General features: G+C 23.3%; 1 protein-coding gene across 3 annotated transcripts in view; it reads left to right on the top strand.

The window, feature by feature from the left end:
• LOC114128804 (cyclin-dependent kinase 14) overlaps positions 1 to 20,342 on the top strand; it is a 46,934-nt gene that overhangs the window by 15,398 nt on the left and 11,194 nt on the right. For all 3 annotated transcript variants that reach the window (XM_050201932.1, XM_050201935.1, XM_027993390.2), the window contains one exon: positions 14,820 to 14,972. In XM_050201932.1, coding sequence (XP_050057889.1) covers positions 14,820 to 14,972 — 153 coding nt within the window. The remainder of the gene's footprint in view (positions 1 to 14,819; positions 14,973 to 20,342) is intronic.

Here is a 20,342-nt window from a genome sequence, read left to right as displayed (position 1 = left end):
TTAACATATTTTGGATACATTTCATGGGTTATTTCTATAATATTTGGAGTGTATAAAATATATTAATGGATGTCCAATATCCATAAAGTTTATGACTATATTTTAGTGTATATACTATTTTATTTTATTTTTTATTTTTGATCTTTACACAAGAATCAAATATATTTTAGAATATTTGTACATAACATGGTTTTAAGACTTGGTGCTGAGTGATGGACATTTTATTCTGGTTTTAAGAATGTTATAAAGTACCTATTTAATTCTGATCGTGTTTTTTTATAGTTTTTAACCAATTTACAAAAATAATATTAAAATTGTTCTTCATCTTACCTTTGTACATTATATCTTAATATTTTGATAAATATAAGCTACATGCCTACGTGTCTATAGAAAATACAATAAAACTGTTTTATAATAAATACAATTTTTATCGAATATTGTTTGCTTTTAATTATAGTTTATATATATTTAAAAATTAAGACTTAAGTACATTAGTCATTAAGTATAATTGTCGATTGATATAATAGCTATAATATCATGAAAAAAAGAACAGCTTATGTTTATAATAATTTTAAGTAAAATTTAAGTTTTATTCAAATAAATTATAAAATTCCAGGATACATATTTTCTTTCAAATGCATTTTATGCTTTGTTTTATGTTAATATTTAGTTTTAGATATCTAGTAAGTATTACTAAATGTAGTTTTTCAAAAACCTTAATTTAAACAATATATCTGAATCATTCATATAGGTATAAGCCATTTGTAAAAGTAAGATTATAAAGTGACATATTTGCAGAACATCTATCGTATATGAGCTTTTGTTGTTATGTTCAATGATTTATGGTGAATTTCCACAGAAATGAAAATAACAATAGCGCCGTAGGGGCATAAGTAAACACTAGGATTATCCTTTTGCACAGTATATTACATAGGGATATGTAATATAGGTATATCAAACGAGGATATTTTTAGCCATGTCTTATATTTTGAATCAATAATAATATTATTTATTCATACATTTAGTTATATAGCAAACCTATTGCGATATTGACCGTATAAGTTAGTATACAATTTATTATGTTTTGATTTTTATATATTTATTTTATTTTTCGATATTTTGCTATCATGTTTATAATATAAGTACCTTTATTTATTTGTTATATATTTTAAGTTAAAATTTTATGTAATAAGATATTTAAACGATAAATTATGATTTTAAATAATTTCTTGTAATTCAAAAATATTATTTATGGAAATTTGAAATTATATAAATTTTCTATATGTATACATAATAATATTTTTTTAAATATTTAGAATAATTTTAAACTATCGATTATTTATACAATCACACAGTTTTACAATTAATCGATGTTGATTAAAAAGTTCATTATACTGTATAAATCTATAGGTACTAATATAATGAATGAAATGGTAAAATATTAAATGCTATATTTTTGGTCAAAATTAATTCAACCTACCATGCTAATAATATTACAATAAATAACTGGCAATACAAAAATATTTAATACAATACATTTATAGTCATATATATATATATATATAGGTTTACAGGACGTCTATTTAAAATCGTTTTTATTTACAATGATTTATCATTAAATACAAATTTAGTATATCCATAATAATGACCTACACAAAACAAGCTACAATTGACGTTTAAAAAACCATTCTACAGCTGAGCTATAATTCACCAACTTTTTATTTTTGAACTATATACCTATTGATTAGGTTTATGTTATGAACTTATGATTTTAAATAAAAAGTACCTATAAGAATTAAGTTTCACTTTTGTCTCTATATCACTCTTCAAGTCATTAAGAGTAATTCAAATAATTTGTCTTTTATTTGTATTTAAATTTATTTCACATCATGCTTTTCAGTGAATATTCTACTTTATTTTTGTTCTTATTTGTCATTTGTCACAATATTTTATATTGAATTTATTTTAAATTCACTAAATGATCTAGCTATTTTTGATATTTCAATAGATCATCAAGAAATTCAGTTGCACTTGATAGTCGTTAATTGTTGTGCTTATTATTTTTTTGTACATTTGTAGTGTATATTTCAATATTTTTAGGGAATAAATTGATTTTTTTTATTATCTATTAAGTCCTACTTCTAGATATTTAATGAATATTTAATACTGTATCATGAATAATCCAAAATTACATTTTAATACAATTCCTTTTACAAAATAATAAAGGTTATTTTATCTTAACCCGTTCTTTATATTATAATATAGTACCTATTTTGATATATTAAATAATAATATGCTGACATATGTAAATATATCAACTACACTGAAATTGAAGTCCTTTCCAGATCTACGATTTATCTTATTTAACTTATTGTTCTTTACGTGAACAAATTTACAGATTGTAAAATAAAAAATCATTTAAATTTTCATTTTTTTTTTTTTTATCTCTGTGAGGTTCTTGAATATTTTTATAAAACTGTTGTCACATTCTAATAATTTTTCTTTTATATATATATATATATAGATATACATTAACTGCAGCGTTTAATTATTTATAATCGATAAAGATAACTGACAAATTTTATTCCTTTGAACATTTAAAATACTCGTGTGATAGGTATATTACTTCCTTTTTTTTTTAACTTTCCTAAAGTATCTCGTTTAAATGGTATGTATTTTATCCTTTTTAAATTCAGAACATATAGATATAAACATTTATCTATACAAAACTATACAAAATAAACGAGGAATATATACATATTATGTATAACATATAATGAAAGAATTTAAAATCTAACTATATAATACATCGTTAAAATAAATCACATCTTTCACACAATAGACACTTAACAAATTAAATAATTTCAAATTATATGTGATTGTAAACTATTTTGATATTATTGTTGTGTGCATTGTGTTCATTGTGCATATGTGACGCAGCTGTAACCCAGGTGGTTATACGAGCACTATCAACAACATCTCACATCCTTGTTTATGTATTTATGATAAATTATCATGTATCAATCGCATTATCCATATGTTTCTATAGAAAATAAACCACTTTATAATGTAGCCATAAATGTAATATACATTTATTTTTACAATTAAAACAAAGAAAAAACAGTCGGGACCGAAAGGGTTAAAGAAAAATAACAGATAGATAGAATCTCATCTATTTAGGTAGAAGTCATTTTAATTAATTATTTTATTTTACTGCAGCGAATTTATAATATAAATACATTACTATGGTTGGTTGAAAATTTGGATTAAATACGATGTTTGGTTTTGATGCAAATGTTCATAAAGTTAATCATTTATAGATATTATACTAATGTGTATAATATAGATACTAATATATTAAATATTTAGAGAGTATTAAACTGCTTCATCAGTGTGCCTACTCCATTATAAATTAAATATTTATTCAAAGTTATGCTATCTGAATAATTAAAAATAATTATGATTTAAGTAATGCAACACACGTACATTTTTTACACTGTACAACACACTTATATAAATTATTAATTTAGACGTATTAACTATTATAATTTCATAAAAAATTATTTTATTACCTATATGAATTGTTTTAAAATTTCCTAAAAGGAAATAAAACAAATACGTAATGTATTAAAAACTTTAGATATTTTAGTCCAATTGTTATTTTACGAGTGTTTACAATATTTACTTATACTATCGTATTTATGTTGTTCATTATTTGTGTTGTTATTTTTTAACTATAAAATATAGTCAGTTTTTAGGTTTTCATATGTTTAAATTTAAAAATTTTCTTTTTTGTATAATTTCAAAGGACTTTAATACTTGTACTACAACACGTTATAATTAAAAATTATTAAAAATAAATTATAAATCGCATAATCAGCTAGTACTGTATAAGTAACAAATATATTTTATTAAATAACTTTAATTATAATAATTCAATAATATATTAATATTATGTAGATAATTTGTGTAGTTTTAAGAATGAAAAATTATCAGTTTCAAAGAATATAATTATTAATCCCAATTTTGTATAAAATATGGACCTAAAGTACCAAAGTGTTTTTTAGGAAAATGTATTAGGTAATGACGGATGACTTTATCAATATACCGTTTTGTAAATCTATTCGTAAAGATTTTGTTCGATAGATAATTGATTTTTGGATTTTTTCTCGTCCATTTATAGGTATCTTAATAACATTTTATAAATCTGTCATAAAAAATTATAGTTTTGTAAATTTTAGTAGTTTTTCTTTTTTAAATTAAGAGCCTTTTATTTTGTTATGCAACTTACGATATAGATAATAGGTATACCCTTAATTTTATGTTTTATTTTATCATAATCATATAATATGCTCGTATACAATATATATATAATTATAATATAAAGTTAAATAAACAATAATTGATAGAACAACGAACTATAACTGATTCTTTTTTTATATATTGTATTATTGTATACGGTGGGTAGTTTAAATTGTATATTTATTTAACTATGAAATAGTTTTTGATCATATTTATTTTATAACGAAGACTATGGTTTATTCCTCCGTGGAATTGCATAGCCATTATTATTTATGTTCGAACAAATGTTAACATCCATTTGGATATTGACCCTTTTGACGTTTTTATTTTCTTCTTTTTTTTTTATTACCTTCCGAAATCAAAATCCTAGTATCAACTCCTAAATTCCCTTACGGTTTCAAATAATGAATATACATTATACAATAATGTATTACCCACGTCTTATTTTGTATGTTTTAGAAGAAATTGAATATTATCTTCTGCTGTTGTTTAGGTATACATTTTTTACATATGTAATGATACACTATTGTTTCCACTTTTGTTCTTACTTTTTTTTTATGTATCCAGCACGGTGTATATGAGCCATTATTATTTTTTATCATGCATTATATTATTTACAGATAACTAAATGCTTGCCTTTGGATACATTTTAGTATAAAGCAATAAAGGACACAAAATAGGGACAAAAAAGGACCGTTTAATCCCTCATATCTCATTTTGTATTATTTTCCCTGAATTTACCAGCGGTTCCCACATGACGTAGTTATAATGTAAAACTAATAGGTTTTGTGTTGCAAATAAATTTAAAACTCACCCTCTCTAAAAATAATTAAAAATGTAAATATATATTAATTATTAAACATTTTGGACAATTTGTTTGTTGATTTAGAAATGTTAATTTAAGTTGTAATACGTAAAAATATAATATAATATAGTATATACGTTGTGTATTATATATTTATATTTACCTTTTAGATTACTAGTGGATCAATGAATGTATTAATTAACCAATGACATGTATAGTAAAAATACTTAGATCTTTAACTAAGAGCTGGTTTCTGGTAGTTCTGGTAGAAAATTGAATTGAATTATTGTTTTTGGAGGTCAAAAGTATAAAATTTCATTTACTTTTTTTAATAATTGGGTTAAACAAAAAAAATTATGGAAATAAAAAATCTTTTTTTGAGAAAATTAATTAATAAATTTTGTTATAATCAAAAACAAATAATTATAGAAACTTAAAATTTTATCCCAGGTAGTATTTATATTGTTATTTTCTTTACATGTCAAAATTTTAAAAGTTTTTTGAATATTTATGAGCTATTTATGGACAATTTAAATTTTGAATTTTCGTTTAATTGTCAATAAATATTTTTTGGTTTTATCAAAAATTTGTTACTAGTGATTCACTTAACACTTGCTATGCAGCAAAATAATACCCTACTTGCTTTTGCTTTACTTTAATTTCTATTTTATAATATATTTACATTCAGATTGTGAACAAAATATATTAATGGTATGAAAAAGATAAACACTTACTTAATTTTTCCGAAAAAAATGTATAATAATATAGAATAATTGTAATATGTAGACTAATAATTATGTGGATACACATTATATATTTGATAATTTAAATTTAATTATTTTGAATTAAATTCTTTATTATATTTCAATTAATTACATGTAATTGTGTAGGTAATATAATTTTTGATAAATTCATATTGTTTACTTGTATTTATTGTGATACTTCTGATATACATATTGGTTTCAACCATTTATTGAATATTTTAATTTTATTGTAAAATGGAGATACATAATATAATATGTTGTACAGGTGTTTCGTATTTGTTTTCATTTTTTTCTTGAGCATATTATGTTAATGCGTTTTCCAAAAGTGACATTACAGTGTCGTATTCAATTTTTTTATTAATAGAAAACAATATTGAAATGTTGAAATAAAAATAATAGATATAATTTTTTTTTTTTTAGTAAATATTGGCAATATAACCTTACCTATATGAAACACATTTTATTTGTATCCGCATGTAAATTGGTAAACTGTCATTCATTTTTTTCGTAAATGAATATATAAAAGCATAATATTTCCAACAACTTCAATTAATTTGATAAATTTTTAAAGTTTAAATTGCTTAAATTAAGTATTTAAATAATTTTGTTGTTTTTCTTATACTACTAATATTTATTAATTGAATGAAATTGTTTGTTTTGTTTGATAATGGTTTGACGAGGTCAAAGATTTTTAATATATGTTATATAATTAAAGCTATTATTAATTTTTAATATCTATAGGTAGGAAAACTTTATCTATTTGGGAAAATATAAGGTTATTCTATTTTCAATTGATGGAATTGATTAAAGCGTTTTATATTTTTAAGATTTTAAATAACTAAAACATCTAATTAATTATTTATGACTCTTTAATGTTTTAGTTCTTAAATTTTTTATGTAAAAATATTTATATTTCAATTTAGCTTTGAATTTTTTGTATTTCCAAAATTCAAAGATTTAGGCTAGTCTGCAAATATTTCTTCTGAGATGCTTCATTATCATGAATATTTAAAAATCTTGATATTCCCTTTAGTTTTAAAATAAATTATCATGTTTTTTGTGTTAATTATTTAAAAATAAAAGGAAATAGTAGATATAGGTACTACTAAATAATATAATTAATTAGAAACAATTGGTATATAAGACATTAGATAATGAAACTTATTTCTGCTTCTTAAATAACCCTCTATAAGGATAGCTATAATATTATTTATAAATAACAGTAATTTATTATCAGGCGCCTTCATTTCTTCAGCTTATAATATTTGTTATTTTTCAATACTCTGGTATTATTTTCTCTCTTTCTTTCATTGTAGCGCTTTTTCATTTTCTACCATTACCATTATTCTCAAGGAATAACAAACTACTCATACATTATTTTACAGTTTTTCATTTTTATACTCATACAAATGTTTTGACTTACTTATGACTGCTATGCGTGATATTATGTCTCTATTGGTGCTCATAATTTTTTTTCCACAAATAAAGTCTGATTTTAAGTAATGTTTTCTCATGGAAATATATGAATATTGTCAAAAATAATTATTGTATATTTGCATACAAGTCTTACTTATTTTTATAAAACTATTTATAGTATAAAAAATTCTGTTAATATTATTATATAATATACGTAGTACCTATTAAGTAAAGAATAAAGTAAGTATTGTTATATTAAATTTTAATTAATTTATTATTTAATCATAAAGTACTATATAATTTAAAACAATTAATTTTCCATTATAATGCTATAGTTAAATTTAGTTTATTTTATTTACATTCATTGATTAAATTGTATTCACCTATACTTATAAGTATAATTTGTGTCTTGATAGTTAAAATAGTTTTTTTTTATATAAAGATAACCAATATAAATAATGCATAGAGTATATTTCGTCATGGTAGTGATAATTCATATTGTGTTTAATAAATTTTAGAAATGTTGATTTATGATATTTTTATAAATTATTTGAATTTAACTTAAACTCTAATTACAAATATTATTAGCTTTTAAGTTATAAATTAAATTATTTTTAAACGTAATTAGGTAACTATATAATTATAATATACTTGTAATATTAAGAACTAATATGTATGTGTATGTTCTTTAAAACGTATATATTTTTTAGTTAAAGGTTTATTTATTATAGATATTAATCTATTTTCTTATTATATAATTTAATGATTTTTTGAATATTTTAGCTACATGTGAAATCAAAATAAATATTTTAATTTTAAAACTAGTCCAACTATCCAACGTGTGTCCTTTTTGATTTAGTTGTGTAAAAATTGTTCTTGAACACATCGTTCCAATTTTTAAGTAAGTAATATACTGTGATTTGTTTATTTTTTTCCTATGATGTACACTTTTGGTTTAAATGGACTGAAAAATATTACTTGTACTTTTTCTGGGTACTATAAATAACGTTTTTCATCTGGAATAGTTTCGTTTATATGATTTTATGCTGGAAGCGGTGAAAAAAGTTCCCAATCTTAATGTAATAAATTGGACATACAACGTTCATTCTTTTCTCCAGGGAAAACTGGGTTAGACTGAAAGATATACAAAACTAACAATAATTTCTCTGAGTTTGTCGTTTAAACTTATTCATTTTAATTTCAATCGTATAAAAATTATATTTTTGGATTAATGTTTTTATTGGTTGCTGTTGGTAAATTACATTCCTTTTGATAGTTGGCTGACAATTTTAACTTTTGTATTTGAAATCATATAATTAATTTAGGCGGGGAAGTTTATTCGATTGAACCTAATGAACTTAAACGTGTTTTCAATGTTTTTTTTTTTGTGATTATTGCATTAATTTATCCAAACAATTATTTTTAAAGTTCTCATATAGTACTTGCAGCTTGTTTGGCTTTATTATAAACCAAATGTATTAATATCTAATATACTAGAAAATAGGAACTTAATTATAATAATAAGTATCTATCCTTTTAATTTGTCCAAGTTGAACTTTATTTTTCAATTATCAATATGTAATTTTGTAATAAGATTTTATGCACACATGTATACAAAGCATAGTAATAATAGTTGTTAATATCAATCACTTTTAGTGACAGTTTTAGTTTTGTATTCCCAAGTTCTTTGCTGTTTTCTTAAAGCTGATTTAATAAGAAAACCCAAAGACATTATGATGTAATATTTTTTTAATTTTATTTTTTGAAAAAAATCGTACTTGGTAAAACCAAAATTTCTACCTTGTCATATTTACTAATGGACCTTATATTTGTTTTATGTATTACGGTTATTATTAAAATGTAATTTATAAGTACCTAATGAATATTATTGAAATAACGAAATAAGTACTTAATGCCGTTCAGTTGTTAAACCACCTTATATGTTGACGTATTCTTTGTTTAGATTAGGTGATAAAGCATCAGATTAGTTATTAAAATTTACAAAAATCTTTAATTGGTATTATTATGTTGATAATTTTTGATTATTTCATTAATTTGATTATACTATTTAATAATAAATTAAATAGTCAAATTTGCCATTAATTCAAACATTGTAGGTTATGTTTTTATGACCATCTTCTATAAATTCATGTAATGATATATAGTGGCCTGCCTTATGTAATAATTTAGCTTTAGAATAATTATTTGATAAACGTACTATGAATTCCCTTAAAATACTAATGGTATTACAGTGAAACCTCTAAAGTCCGGACACTCACAGTCACTGAAATGTTGTTCACAATTTAGAGGGGTATAGAAAAGTAAATAAAAAACTAAACAATATCAAAATATATTTTTAAAAATGGTTTAAAAATATATAATGAAATATTTAATTATATTATTTGTATGTATGAATATATTTATGTGTTATTTTTTCAAATAAAATCAATTTTCGAGTGAGACGGCCACTTTCTACGACTGTTAAGATAACCATAAATAATATACCTAATAATATGTAAAAATGTAAAATGCATATTGTAATAATTACAATACAAATTATTAAAATTTAGCCATAAAGTGTCCATTGTTTAGACTGTTTAGAGTGTTCTATATTTAAAGGTTTACCTATTGATAAGTAGGATAAATGCTCTCGTTTCCAAAATAATGTCCTCTTTTTGGACTTTGAGGTGTCATTTAAGGAAGGGTTCACTGTATACTAATTTGAAAAACGACAGAATTATTGTACATATAAAAAATAAAAAAATTAGTATAGGTAATAACTCATCTGCATATGCGTCATATACTAGATACATTAATTCAAATATTAAATCGTCCAATGGTTGGCGTAGTTGTTGTTTTTGGTAACAATAATGGAAACTAGAAAGACCCCTAACAGCTCTGTAACAGTATAATGGTTTTGATATATTAATGGCTGGGATGTATTGTTGTTTTGTGTTAAGTTTTTAGACATGGACTACCCAGCTTTATTGTTACGCAAAACTCTAACCGTATCTTTAGACGTTGGCAAATTCTATATGATAAATAAGTTATTTATAATACATGAATTGAATTTTCATAAAATATAAAACTTCCTATAAAAATTATGTGAATATAATTTCAAATAACTATTTATTTCATCGATTAAAATACACAGGTGCAATATATTTATTATTTATATTATTAAATATATCTTTAGGTTTGTTGAAATTATTATTTATGATTTATTTTTATCATCGAATTATTTAGTTATTTAGTTTCAATGATATTTTGTAGTTAAACAATTAAAAAACCACTTATCTATATAGCATTATAAATTATTTTATATCATTATAAGTCACAGTAATTTAAGTATATTTATTGTATTATTTTCTTTTTAAAGACTAAAACATTGTAAAATAGTATTTTATTACAGTATGATGTGTATGTTATTGTCCATTAACCTTATTCATAGTTTTCCAATTTTTTATTTTAATTTATATATTTTTAGGTAAAATAGGAATGTTAACGATTATTTTAGAATATATTCTGTTTATATATTATAATAGTTTTAAGTTATAACTATCAAATAAACAAACTAATATTCGTTTATCTATGTATAGTTTTTTTATTGATTAAGTATAACTTATGTTTGGTTAGTATTATCTTAGTTATGATGTACAATCTACGTGTTTAATGCATAGGTCTAATATCTTCTAATCGTTTGGAACACGTTTATGGTTCTAGAAATTGTGTTAAGTTCTATGGACTGGAACCTTTTTACAGTATAGCAATACCAAACGATATGGAACATAGCCAGCTCTCTATATTACTACCATTCATAACACTACTCACGTATTAATTATTTTATTCACGAAATGAGATATAGCTATATTAGTTTAAAAGTGTTTTAATTTTTCAACATCCGTTTTATTTTTGTTGAAAGAATGTATTAATTTTAGTGCTTTTCAATTACACCTAGTAATTTTCCAACTGTAATATTTTGTTGCTTAAATAAGATGTCTACATAATTAAATATTCCCCTAGAGTCATTAAAAAAACATTAATGAGGGTTGCATGTTGATTAATGAATCGAGAAGTTTAATCGCCTACGCGTCAAAAATAAATCAATTGCCTCACCTATTAGCTCATTTCAATTAGTTCACTTGAAAGTCATGTAATTCAATTAAGCCCGTGTTTTCGATTAAAATATCGTTTTTATTTTATTTTATGGGAATAAAAATGCCTTATGGAGAAGGAAACACATGCATGTCACCTATAGTGCTCGAATGGCAAATGAGATATACTATACACCGCATTGGGTGTGTGCGTCCCTTGATAACTTGCATCCCCTCGGGATTTAAGACACGGATAACTTCCAACCATACACAAGTTGGTAAATCCAGACAAATCGGCAACGATTGTAATCTCCCCGAATCCACAAATCAATAAGTTTGGCGTATTTGTCGGAACACATTACGGTTCGTGATTTCAGATCTCCTGTCGATCAGCAGAAGTCTTTCTGCCTTGCAATTTTTCTACTAAAAATAATACATTGAATACTCGTATATTGCAGTTTTCGTTTAAAATAATATTCAACAACAGTTTTCGCAAAATAATTTGTTAGTAAATGTTTGGTTTTATAAAAATTCTGAAATAGTGCTATTTGTTTGTGTATTATTACTGTTTGTAATAGTATAATATTCTGTATGTATTACTATATAATTTATTACTATTCTTATTCGTTTGAACTATGTTATTATGTTCGATCATCGTTTAGTTGTGTTCTTAATATATTTCAATAATCTAAATTAAACTCAGTAATTTATAATTTAAAGTAGCTACTTATGCCTATGTAATGCATTATTAAAGTTGGTTAAAATTATTATATACTGTTCTCTAATTTTTTACTTGTTAAATTTATTTAAATTATTTTTCTACAATTATATTTTGTAAGATTACTTTCAATTTACTATCAAGTTTATTTTTAATTATTTGAATATAGTTACTTTTAGCATTATGTATGAACTTCAAATTAACATATTTATTTTATATATATATTTAAATACATATTTCGGATTAATCAGCCAATTGTATTGTACAACTCACAGCTATGTTTAACCAGTAATTGTCTAATAAAAAAAAATCGCACAGTTTTTATGCATTTAAATAACTTATATTATTAAGTTACCTATAGATAAGTATATTATCTCGCGATATGATTTAACAATTTATATTTTTATTGTATAAAAAATAATATTTATGTTTTGAATTATATATATTTAAATCACTTTAAAAATGTTAATCGCTGAAAATAAAAGTCATTATTTCCTTAATCTGATTCTATAAACTGAAAATATGGATATACCTATTTGAAGTAAACCCATAATAACCTACCCAAACCTTTTAAAGAATTACTTTAGTAAAAAAAAAAAAAAATGTTTTGCTGTATAGTTAAATGAACAAAATAATAAGTATCATTAATTCTGAAATGATGTGTTTTGGCCTGAAAAATGAAACTCTTTTTATTAGGTACCCATATTTTTTAAAGTGCATATTTAACTAAACATATAATTATATTTCAAGTTATTATTATATTTTAAAATATAATATATTGTATTATTACGAAAAATTAACATAATAAATTATATTTTAATGTTAACTTATTAGATGTTAATTAATTATTTAGTATGTATATATATTATACATATATATTCACTATTATTTTTAAATTTTTTAAAGAAAAATTATATTTCTTAAAAACTCAAATTTGAACAAGGTGATAAATTACATGTAATTGTTTTAAGTTTATTTACGCTTAGTGGTGTGCCTTAAAATGTTGATCCATTCACTTTAATAAACTATACATAATATATACATATATATATTTTTTAAGTTCTAACAACTTAGTTATTTGTTGAAGTTCGATTTTTTTTATCGAAGTTTTCAAAAAAATATTCTATTTCAAAATTTGAAATTAAAAATGTGTGTTATTACTAAATTTTAAGTAACGAATCTACCTGTATAGATTGAATCACTCATATTTTTATTTTGTGTCATTTTATTTTTTCATTTTAGTGTTAATTGTTTTACTATAATTTTATTCAAACTGGAATATATTATCTATGGTAATTTATGTGTAGTATATTTAAAAACATTTTTAATTAAGTAATGAATTATGTGAATGACAATCAAAGGTAATACGCATTGGCAAAATTAATAAAGACTTTTTTGTTTCAACCGAATAGTTTTTCAACTTTAAAATATAATACGATTTACATTTTGATTATGAATTCGAAGGGTTCTCATAGTTGATGATGTCGTCTGTATATTAAATTTTACAAATTGTTTAACTATACAAAACGAACTGACTTGAATTTATTCAAATCAAATTTAATTTAATTAAAAAAAAAAAACATCTATTCATTATTGTATAGTTTCAAAAAATTATACATATATTATTAATATCATTTTTGTACTTTATTTCGGTAATTTTTTACAAACGTAAAAATTCTCATTCCACGTAAAAAAAAGTATATTTATTTTAATTTTTTATTAAACAAATTGTGTTAACAAATACTGCTAAATTGTAGACAACTAAAATATTTGGTATTTTAATATTTGACTATCTTGCGATTGTTTGTGAATTTTAAATGTTATTATTTTTATACTTAGTTTTCTTTAGTTTATAACTGTACATTCAATATATTTTGTTAATATAATTTAATATTGGATAAACGAGGAATAGAAAATATTTAATTATAGAATCAATACTTCACTATACTCGTAATGGTGAAATTTTATATAATGATACGTGTATCATAATTTTGATAACTATATTGTATTCCAATTTAATATGTATTTTATAATTGTTAGCTATTTAACTAAACTGGATTATTTATTCAAATAGTTTCAAATATATTTATAAGAACACTTATCGTTTATAGTCGATCATTGATAATAATATATATTTGGGAATTCCTCTTATTTACTTTTAAATAATTAAACATATTATAAAACTGTAGTGTATATTTTGCTAACTAAATATTTTCATTTATATTCAATCCAGGTATTTTGGTCTTCTCATTTCCGTAACTCGTGGGACTTGTAAGCGCATTAATAATCTATTTAATGTAGTTTTAATGGGTTATATAGTCAATATTGTGCTGAATTGATATTTGCTAATATTTTTTAACCTTTTATTATTTTATCATTTTGATGAATAAACTTATACATATTCGACAAAACTCTTGAGTATATATGTTTGACACAGATTTGTTTAATATATTTGTTCACCTTAAAGTATGATGTTTAATAAAAAAAAATAAAATAAAAATATAAGCTATACATATTGAAGAAATCATGTAAATCTTCTTCAAATGGTGATACAGATAAACTCTTTTTTTTACTTTAGACTAAAAGATACATTTTTAGTATACAGTATAAAATATATTTATGATATTTTAAAATGAAAAAGTTTTGTATCGCATGTATGATTTAAAAATATTTTGCATCATGTTTCATAACATTTATATTAATTTCATATTTTTTTCCAGCTATTTCTAAAGAAGATCCTGACCGCAATAGAACATCTCGGGATGCACTTCCAAGTAAATTGCAATTCAATGGTTATTCTGAGGAGTATCTTGATCGAATTGAACCAAACGGAAACATACCTTGTGCCAATGATGAACACTTGTCTAGATACGGTAAATATATCATATAAATAACTTAAACTATGTAATTTTATGTTCATAAAAAAAAAACAAACGTTTTTTTGGTATAAAATATCCATTAATCTCATTAATTAAATCTTATATTATTGAGATAGTATGTTTTCAAATCTATACACTAAAAAGATCAACTTTTTTCAATGTATATAATATGTTATTTTAAAAGTTAAAAATGTTAAAAATAATTATTATTTGGTATAATGTGATGAATGACAGTGATGTTACTTTAATTGTTGTTATAAATATATTAATTGTTAACATTGCAGTGATGTATTCATTATTTAAAAATTCGTTTTTTATTTTCACCTGGTGTATATTTATATATAAATGAATTGCTTTATATCTAATGTTTGTCTTGTTTCATAATTAATTATGGTCTATGTTGTTTGGAAATTGATGAATGTTCATAATTATTATTATTTTTCTATAAGTGTTGCGGTTAGCAATGGTATCTAATTTTTAATTTCTGTTATATGACTATGTGGACAAAATAAGATTCTTATTCTGAAATATATTGAAGAATAATAGGGTAAAAGAGTATTATTCGGTAACGTGTACAAGAAATCATTAAAGAAAAAGGTCGCAAACTCGTAGAAAGTATAAATTATCTCTTTTATTTGTTCATAATATGTTAGTCTGACTTTTTAAACCCTAGACCACTTCTATTAAAATCAATATTTAATAATATTCCATAATACATGTATAATAAACTATTAATATCGTAATACCACTTCATTTACTCAAAGATTAATGAGTAGTATTTATTTTAATGTTTTATATTTAAATACTATTCAATACTTTCAGCTATGTATTTTTGCTAAGTAACGAAAAAAGGTGGAAAATGTAGGTAGTAATGTAATATATGTAATAAAATAGATTACTGACTTTTCCTCTTTGTATTTCATTTTTATCAAAAAAAAAAAGACTAAAAATTACAAGATTATTTTTATATTTTTAATGGTTTTCTCGTAATAGGTACACAAATCTATCTACATTTGATATTTTTTTTAAAATATATTTTGATAAATGATTATTAAACTTTTTCTGTATATGAAATCATTGTATGATCTACTTATATATTATAATATGTTTGGACTTGATAATTAGTTTTTATAAATAAAGATATAAGAAAATTATATAGTGATCATAGGTTCTATTGATTTAACTTAAGAAATTACGTAATAATTCTGAGTTTAAATAATCTAACTCAATCATACCCCGCACATTAATACCGATTTAAATACCTTACAGCTTAATAATAACTCATGCGAGATTGATTAATTCAGATATAATATTCATATTTCATATTGCTTTGTAGTTTGTAAAACCACAGAATAGAATGAAAGCCTATACTTGTTATTTATGTTACGTTTTATTCTATTATTGAATATATTATTCAATTAATAATTTAACTTTTTAAATAATTATATAATTTTTTTCATTTAAATTTAATTTCTTCAATAGCTTAATATTTAGTAATTAAGAAAGGTAATGCATTTATTTTATATTTTATTTTCACCGAGACTTAAAGTTGTTTCTAAAAGATTATGTACCTATTATTATTATTTTTTTTAATTGTTGATTTAGTTTAAAAGTTATTTCCTGGTATTAATAAAATTCAACTTATATTATCTTTTTCCATAAAATAATTAGCTAGGTTGTACTCGACTTAACAAATGTATATTGCCAAAAAAAAGATTAATTTAATTTATATTATTAAGTTTGATTACCCTCGGGTCGTGATTATTTAACAAAGGTAGTATAAATTATACTTTATCAAACTAAAATTGAATACATCTTGTTCTGTTTTAATAGAAATTCTGTAAGCGCTGAATTTTAGGTTGATTTTGGGTAACGCCCGGTTTTTAATACAAAATTGATCATGTGGTAGCAGGAGTACGCCATGCTTGACTACTATAGGGCTTAATACTTTTCTTTTAAACTTAAGGGTTTCGAAAGCTTTTTATCCGCTTTTTCTGAACTGTCAATAAATAATTACTTAAGTGGATAATACGCATGAATAAACACCAACCATGAAATTGTTATAGAAACTGATATGCGGTTTTCTTTACTAATTCCCTTAAAATAGTTTTTGTTTTGATTTATTATTATTATTATTTTTAATTTATCATTATTGTATTAACGTAAACACGACTAAATTAAATCGATTGTTAAAGTTATCAAATGGGATTATAAAATTAACAATATTTATAATAAAATATATTTAGTGACAATACGTAACATCACGTGTTACATTGTTATTATTGTAATAATTAAACATTTTTTTTTGGTAAATAGCTTTTATTTTTGATTTTAAAATGCGGTAGTACACGTTTCGGTTATATCAAAAGAAAACTTGGAATAACGGGATAGTAATGCTTCCAGAATGAGTGGGTTAGGTTAGGTTAAATTTTAAATTAAAAGACATTTCGTATACTCAAATAGAGTTGTTAATAATATGCATTTAGCTGTTAATTATTAATACTTTCTCAAAAGATGAAAAAATAAATATTAAAACGGTACACGCTATTATAATGCAATGCGGTCGCTTGTTATAAATATTAACACTTTGATTTTAACCTGTATATGCGATAATTATTTAAACCTGTAAACGTTATTCGATATAATATACAATATTGGGGATTAGTTGTGTCGCTAGACGCTGCCTATCTTGGTGGCCGGTGAACATAGACTCCACAAATCCCAACACAATATAAATTCATGAAATAATTTAACAAATTGTTGGACGCAACTAGAAAGTTGAGTTAGGCCCGATCAAATAAGTGGCGTTTAATCACAACCTTTGTTAAGGTAAAACGAGGGTTATCAGGCGCGCTTGGGGGATTTTATTGGTTTATCGATGTCCTTAAAAGGAAAGTTTATAATTTCTCCAGCTCTTGGTCGTCCAATGTCACGTCTTTTGATTGAGAAATTGCCCGTCCAAATGAACTTCTCCTTGTAGCTCTAGATGGTAATTGTTCATGTCTTGAAACTGTTTTACCACGTTAGCTTTTTATTATTGTCCTGATAACTGGTATATTCTGTCCAAATCGGCTATGGAAGGTCGTGTCCCGGTGTCGTGGTTCGGTGTTATCGACCAGACCGTACGATTACTTGTGGCGGTGATACTCGATGAGTTGCACACGGTATTGTACCCATCGATGCTTATTGGTTTGGCTCTTGATCGCTGCGATTCAATATCATCGATCAATTGTGGCGATACTTGGAGAGTTGCTCACGGAATCGTATCGGTCCATGTTCGTTGATTAGGCTCTTGATGCTTCTTCGTGTCTTCGGTCTTCATTGTTTTCTGGTTGAAGACTGTTGAAAAAATGGAAGTGTACTGATGCTCTATGCCGAATCTTATTGGTATAATTACTACTGTCCGTACCAACTAGTAAACAAATCGATTATTCGGTTATTTATTGTGATTACTATCGTGATGGATTTGATGATATATGAGTCGTTATTAGGGTTACGACCACGAGGGGGGTATTGTTGTCTTCGTCGTGGCCTTCTCTATTCATGGGTCGTGTGGTGTTAGTATGATAGATGGGGAGGCTTGGAATTCCTCCATAAGTCCTTAAAACGGTGTGTTGTGGTCGTTCTGTGCTGTGATTGGTGGTTGTAGATATGTTAGATGCTTGGTCTGTTAATAGCCTTTTTGATAATGTCATAATTATTGTCCCGTTACAATATTTGGTTTTGTTCTGGCGATCAAAATTAAAATTAAATATACTACATAAGCATTATAATTTATAAGTAATAAACTACACTGATTGCAGTTGATTGCAATTGGTTTAAAGTATGAATGAATTCAAATGTTAATGTTGCTTTTTACATCATATTTGTTGTAATATGTATGATTATAAAGAATAATGCCATGAAGAAAATATATTCTAGAATATTAATTTGTTAAAAAATAAAATCCGTAGATATATGTTATGTGCGTGTCAAAGAAAACATAATATACCTACTTTAAAATATATTTAGGTACCTAATGTACAAAAATCTATTATGCATTAATAATTATTATGAGCCACGAACTTTTTTGCAAGTGGTATTTTATAAATAAAGATGTATAAATATTAATACCTAACAATATCTGTAAAATATATATTACATGATAATTTAATTTGGATTATTATTAAATAGTTAATTTAGGTATCCATTCATTCATTTATATTCCTGATTTTATCTTGTTCAACTTAACCTAATAGAATCTTAGATAACTCGTGAGATATCAATCAATCCAAAAAATTGAAAGGAAAATTCTCATTCGAATTCGCCAAATATTTTTATTCTACTTTATAATAATCCATCAATCAAATTCTGTATGAAATATCAGTATGAGCGACGTAACTTTGTTTTTTGTTTTTTTAGTATTGACAATGAGAGATGGGATACTTCTACTTACTTCGCATGATGACGTATTGTTTTATGTGCTTGTTTTCGCTATTTTATTAATTTATATTCCTTTAGAAATTCATTTTTTTGTCATATAAAAATATGCATTACACATAAACTGATTATTTTAAACTGACGATTAAACTTAGGTTTCATGAAAAAATTTGTTATTTAATAATTTTGCTGTTGAATATTAGAATTTCAACTTTTATTTTAAGTAATATACCTAAAAGAATGATTCTTTTTTTTTTTATTTAATTAACATTTAAAAAATTAAAATTTTTAACTACAGCTTAACCTATCCCGCTAGACTAATATTAGCTTATGCTTTGATTGCATTATAGTAGTTATTTATTTTTATTTTATTTGTAAGAACTTTATTAAATATAAAAGAGGTTTTGTATTATCTTAAACTAATTTTCAAATGCTTCAAATAATATTATTATGTTTTACTAAAATTACGTTTTTATTAGTATTATTATTTAAATTATTAATTAATATTTATAGTTTACTAACCCATGTTTATTTAAGTATAATATATAAAAATAAATTCCCTGCTAAGAAATTATAATTATTGAATTAAATATAGTTTAACATTGTTAGAACATAGTTCTATGTATACACGACTTTAATAATAGATTTGAATCATTAACTACAGTTCATACTTATTGTGATTTTTCTATAAGAAAATTCGATTTTCTACAAATGAAAAACATAATTTTACTTTTGTAATGAAATTTTTTAATCTTATTATACCTACAGTTTACTTAGATTTTTACTTGCAGCATTAGCTCAATTTAATTTGTCAGGAGTATAAAAGGTGAACCCATCAAAATCCCATTACGGTCGTTTGTCAAATACCCGCCCCGTACGCATGTCAACCTCGTTAAGCGGTTATGTCACAACCTTTAGTGCTTCTGTCCCTGCAAGTTTCATTTA

The sequence above is a fragment of the Aphis gossypii genome, chromosome 1, assembly GCF_020184175.1.
Source record: "Aphis gossypii isolate Hap1 chromosome 1, ASM2018417v2, whole genome shotgun sequence".
Classification (NCBI taxonomy): domain Eukaryota; kingdom Metazoa; phylum Arthropoda; class Insecta; order Hemiptera; family Aphididae; genus Aphis; species Aphis gossypii.
The sequence above is the reverse complement of the archived record's forward strand: the minus strand, read 5'-3'. Positions and strand labels throughout refer to the sequence as shown.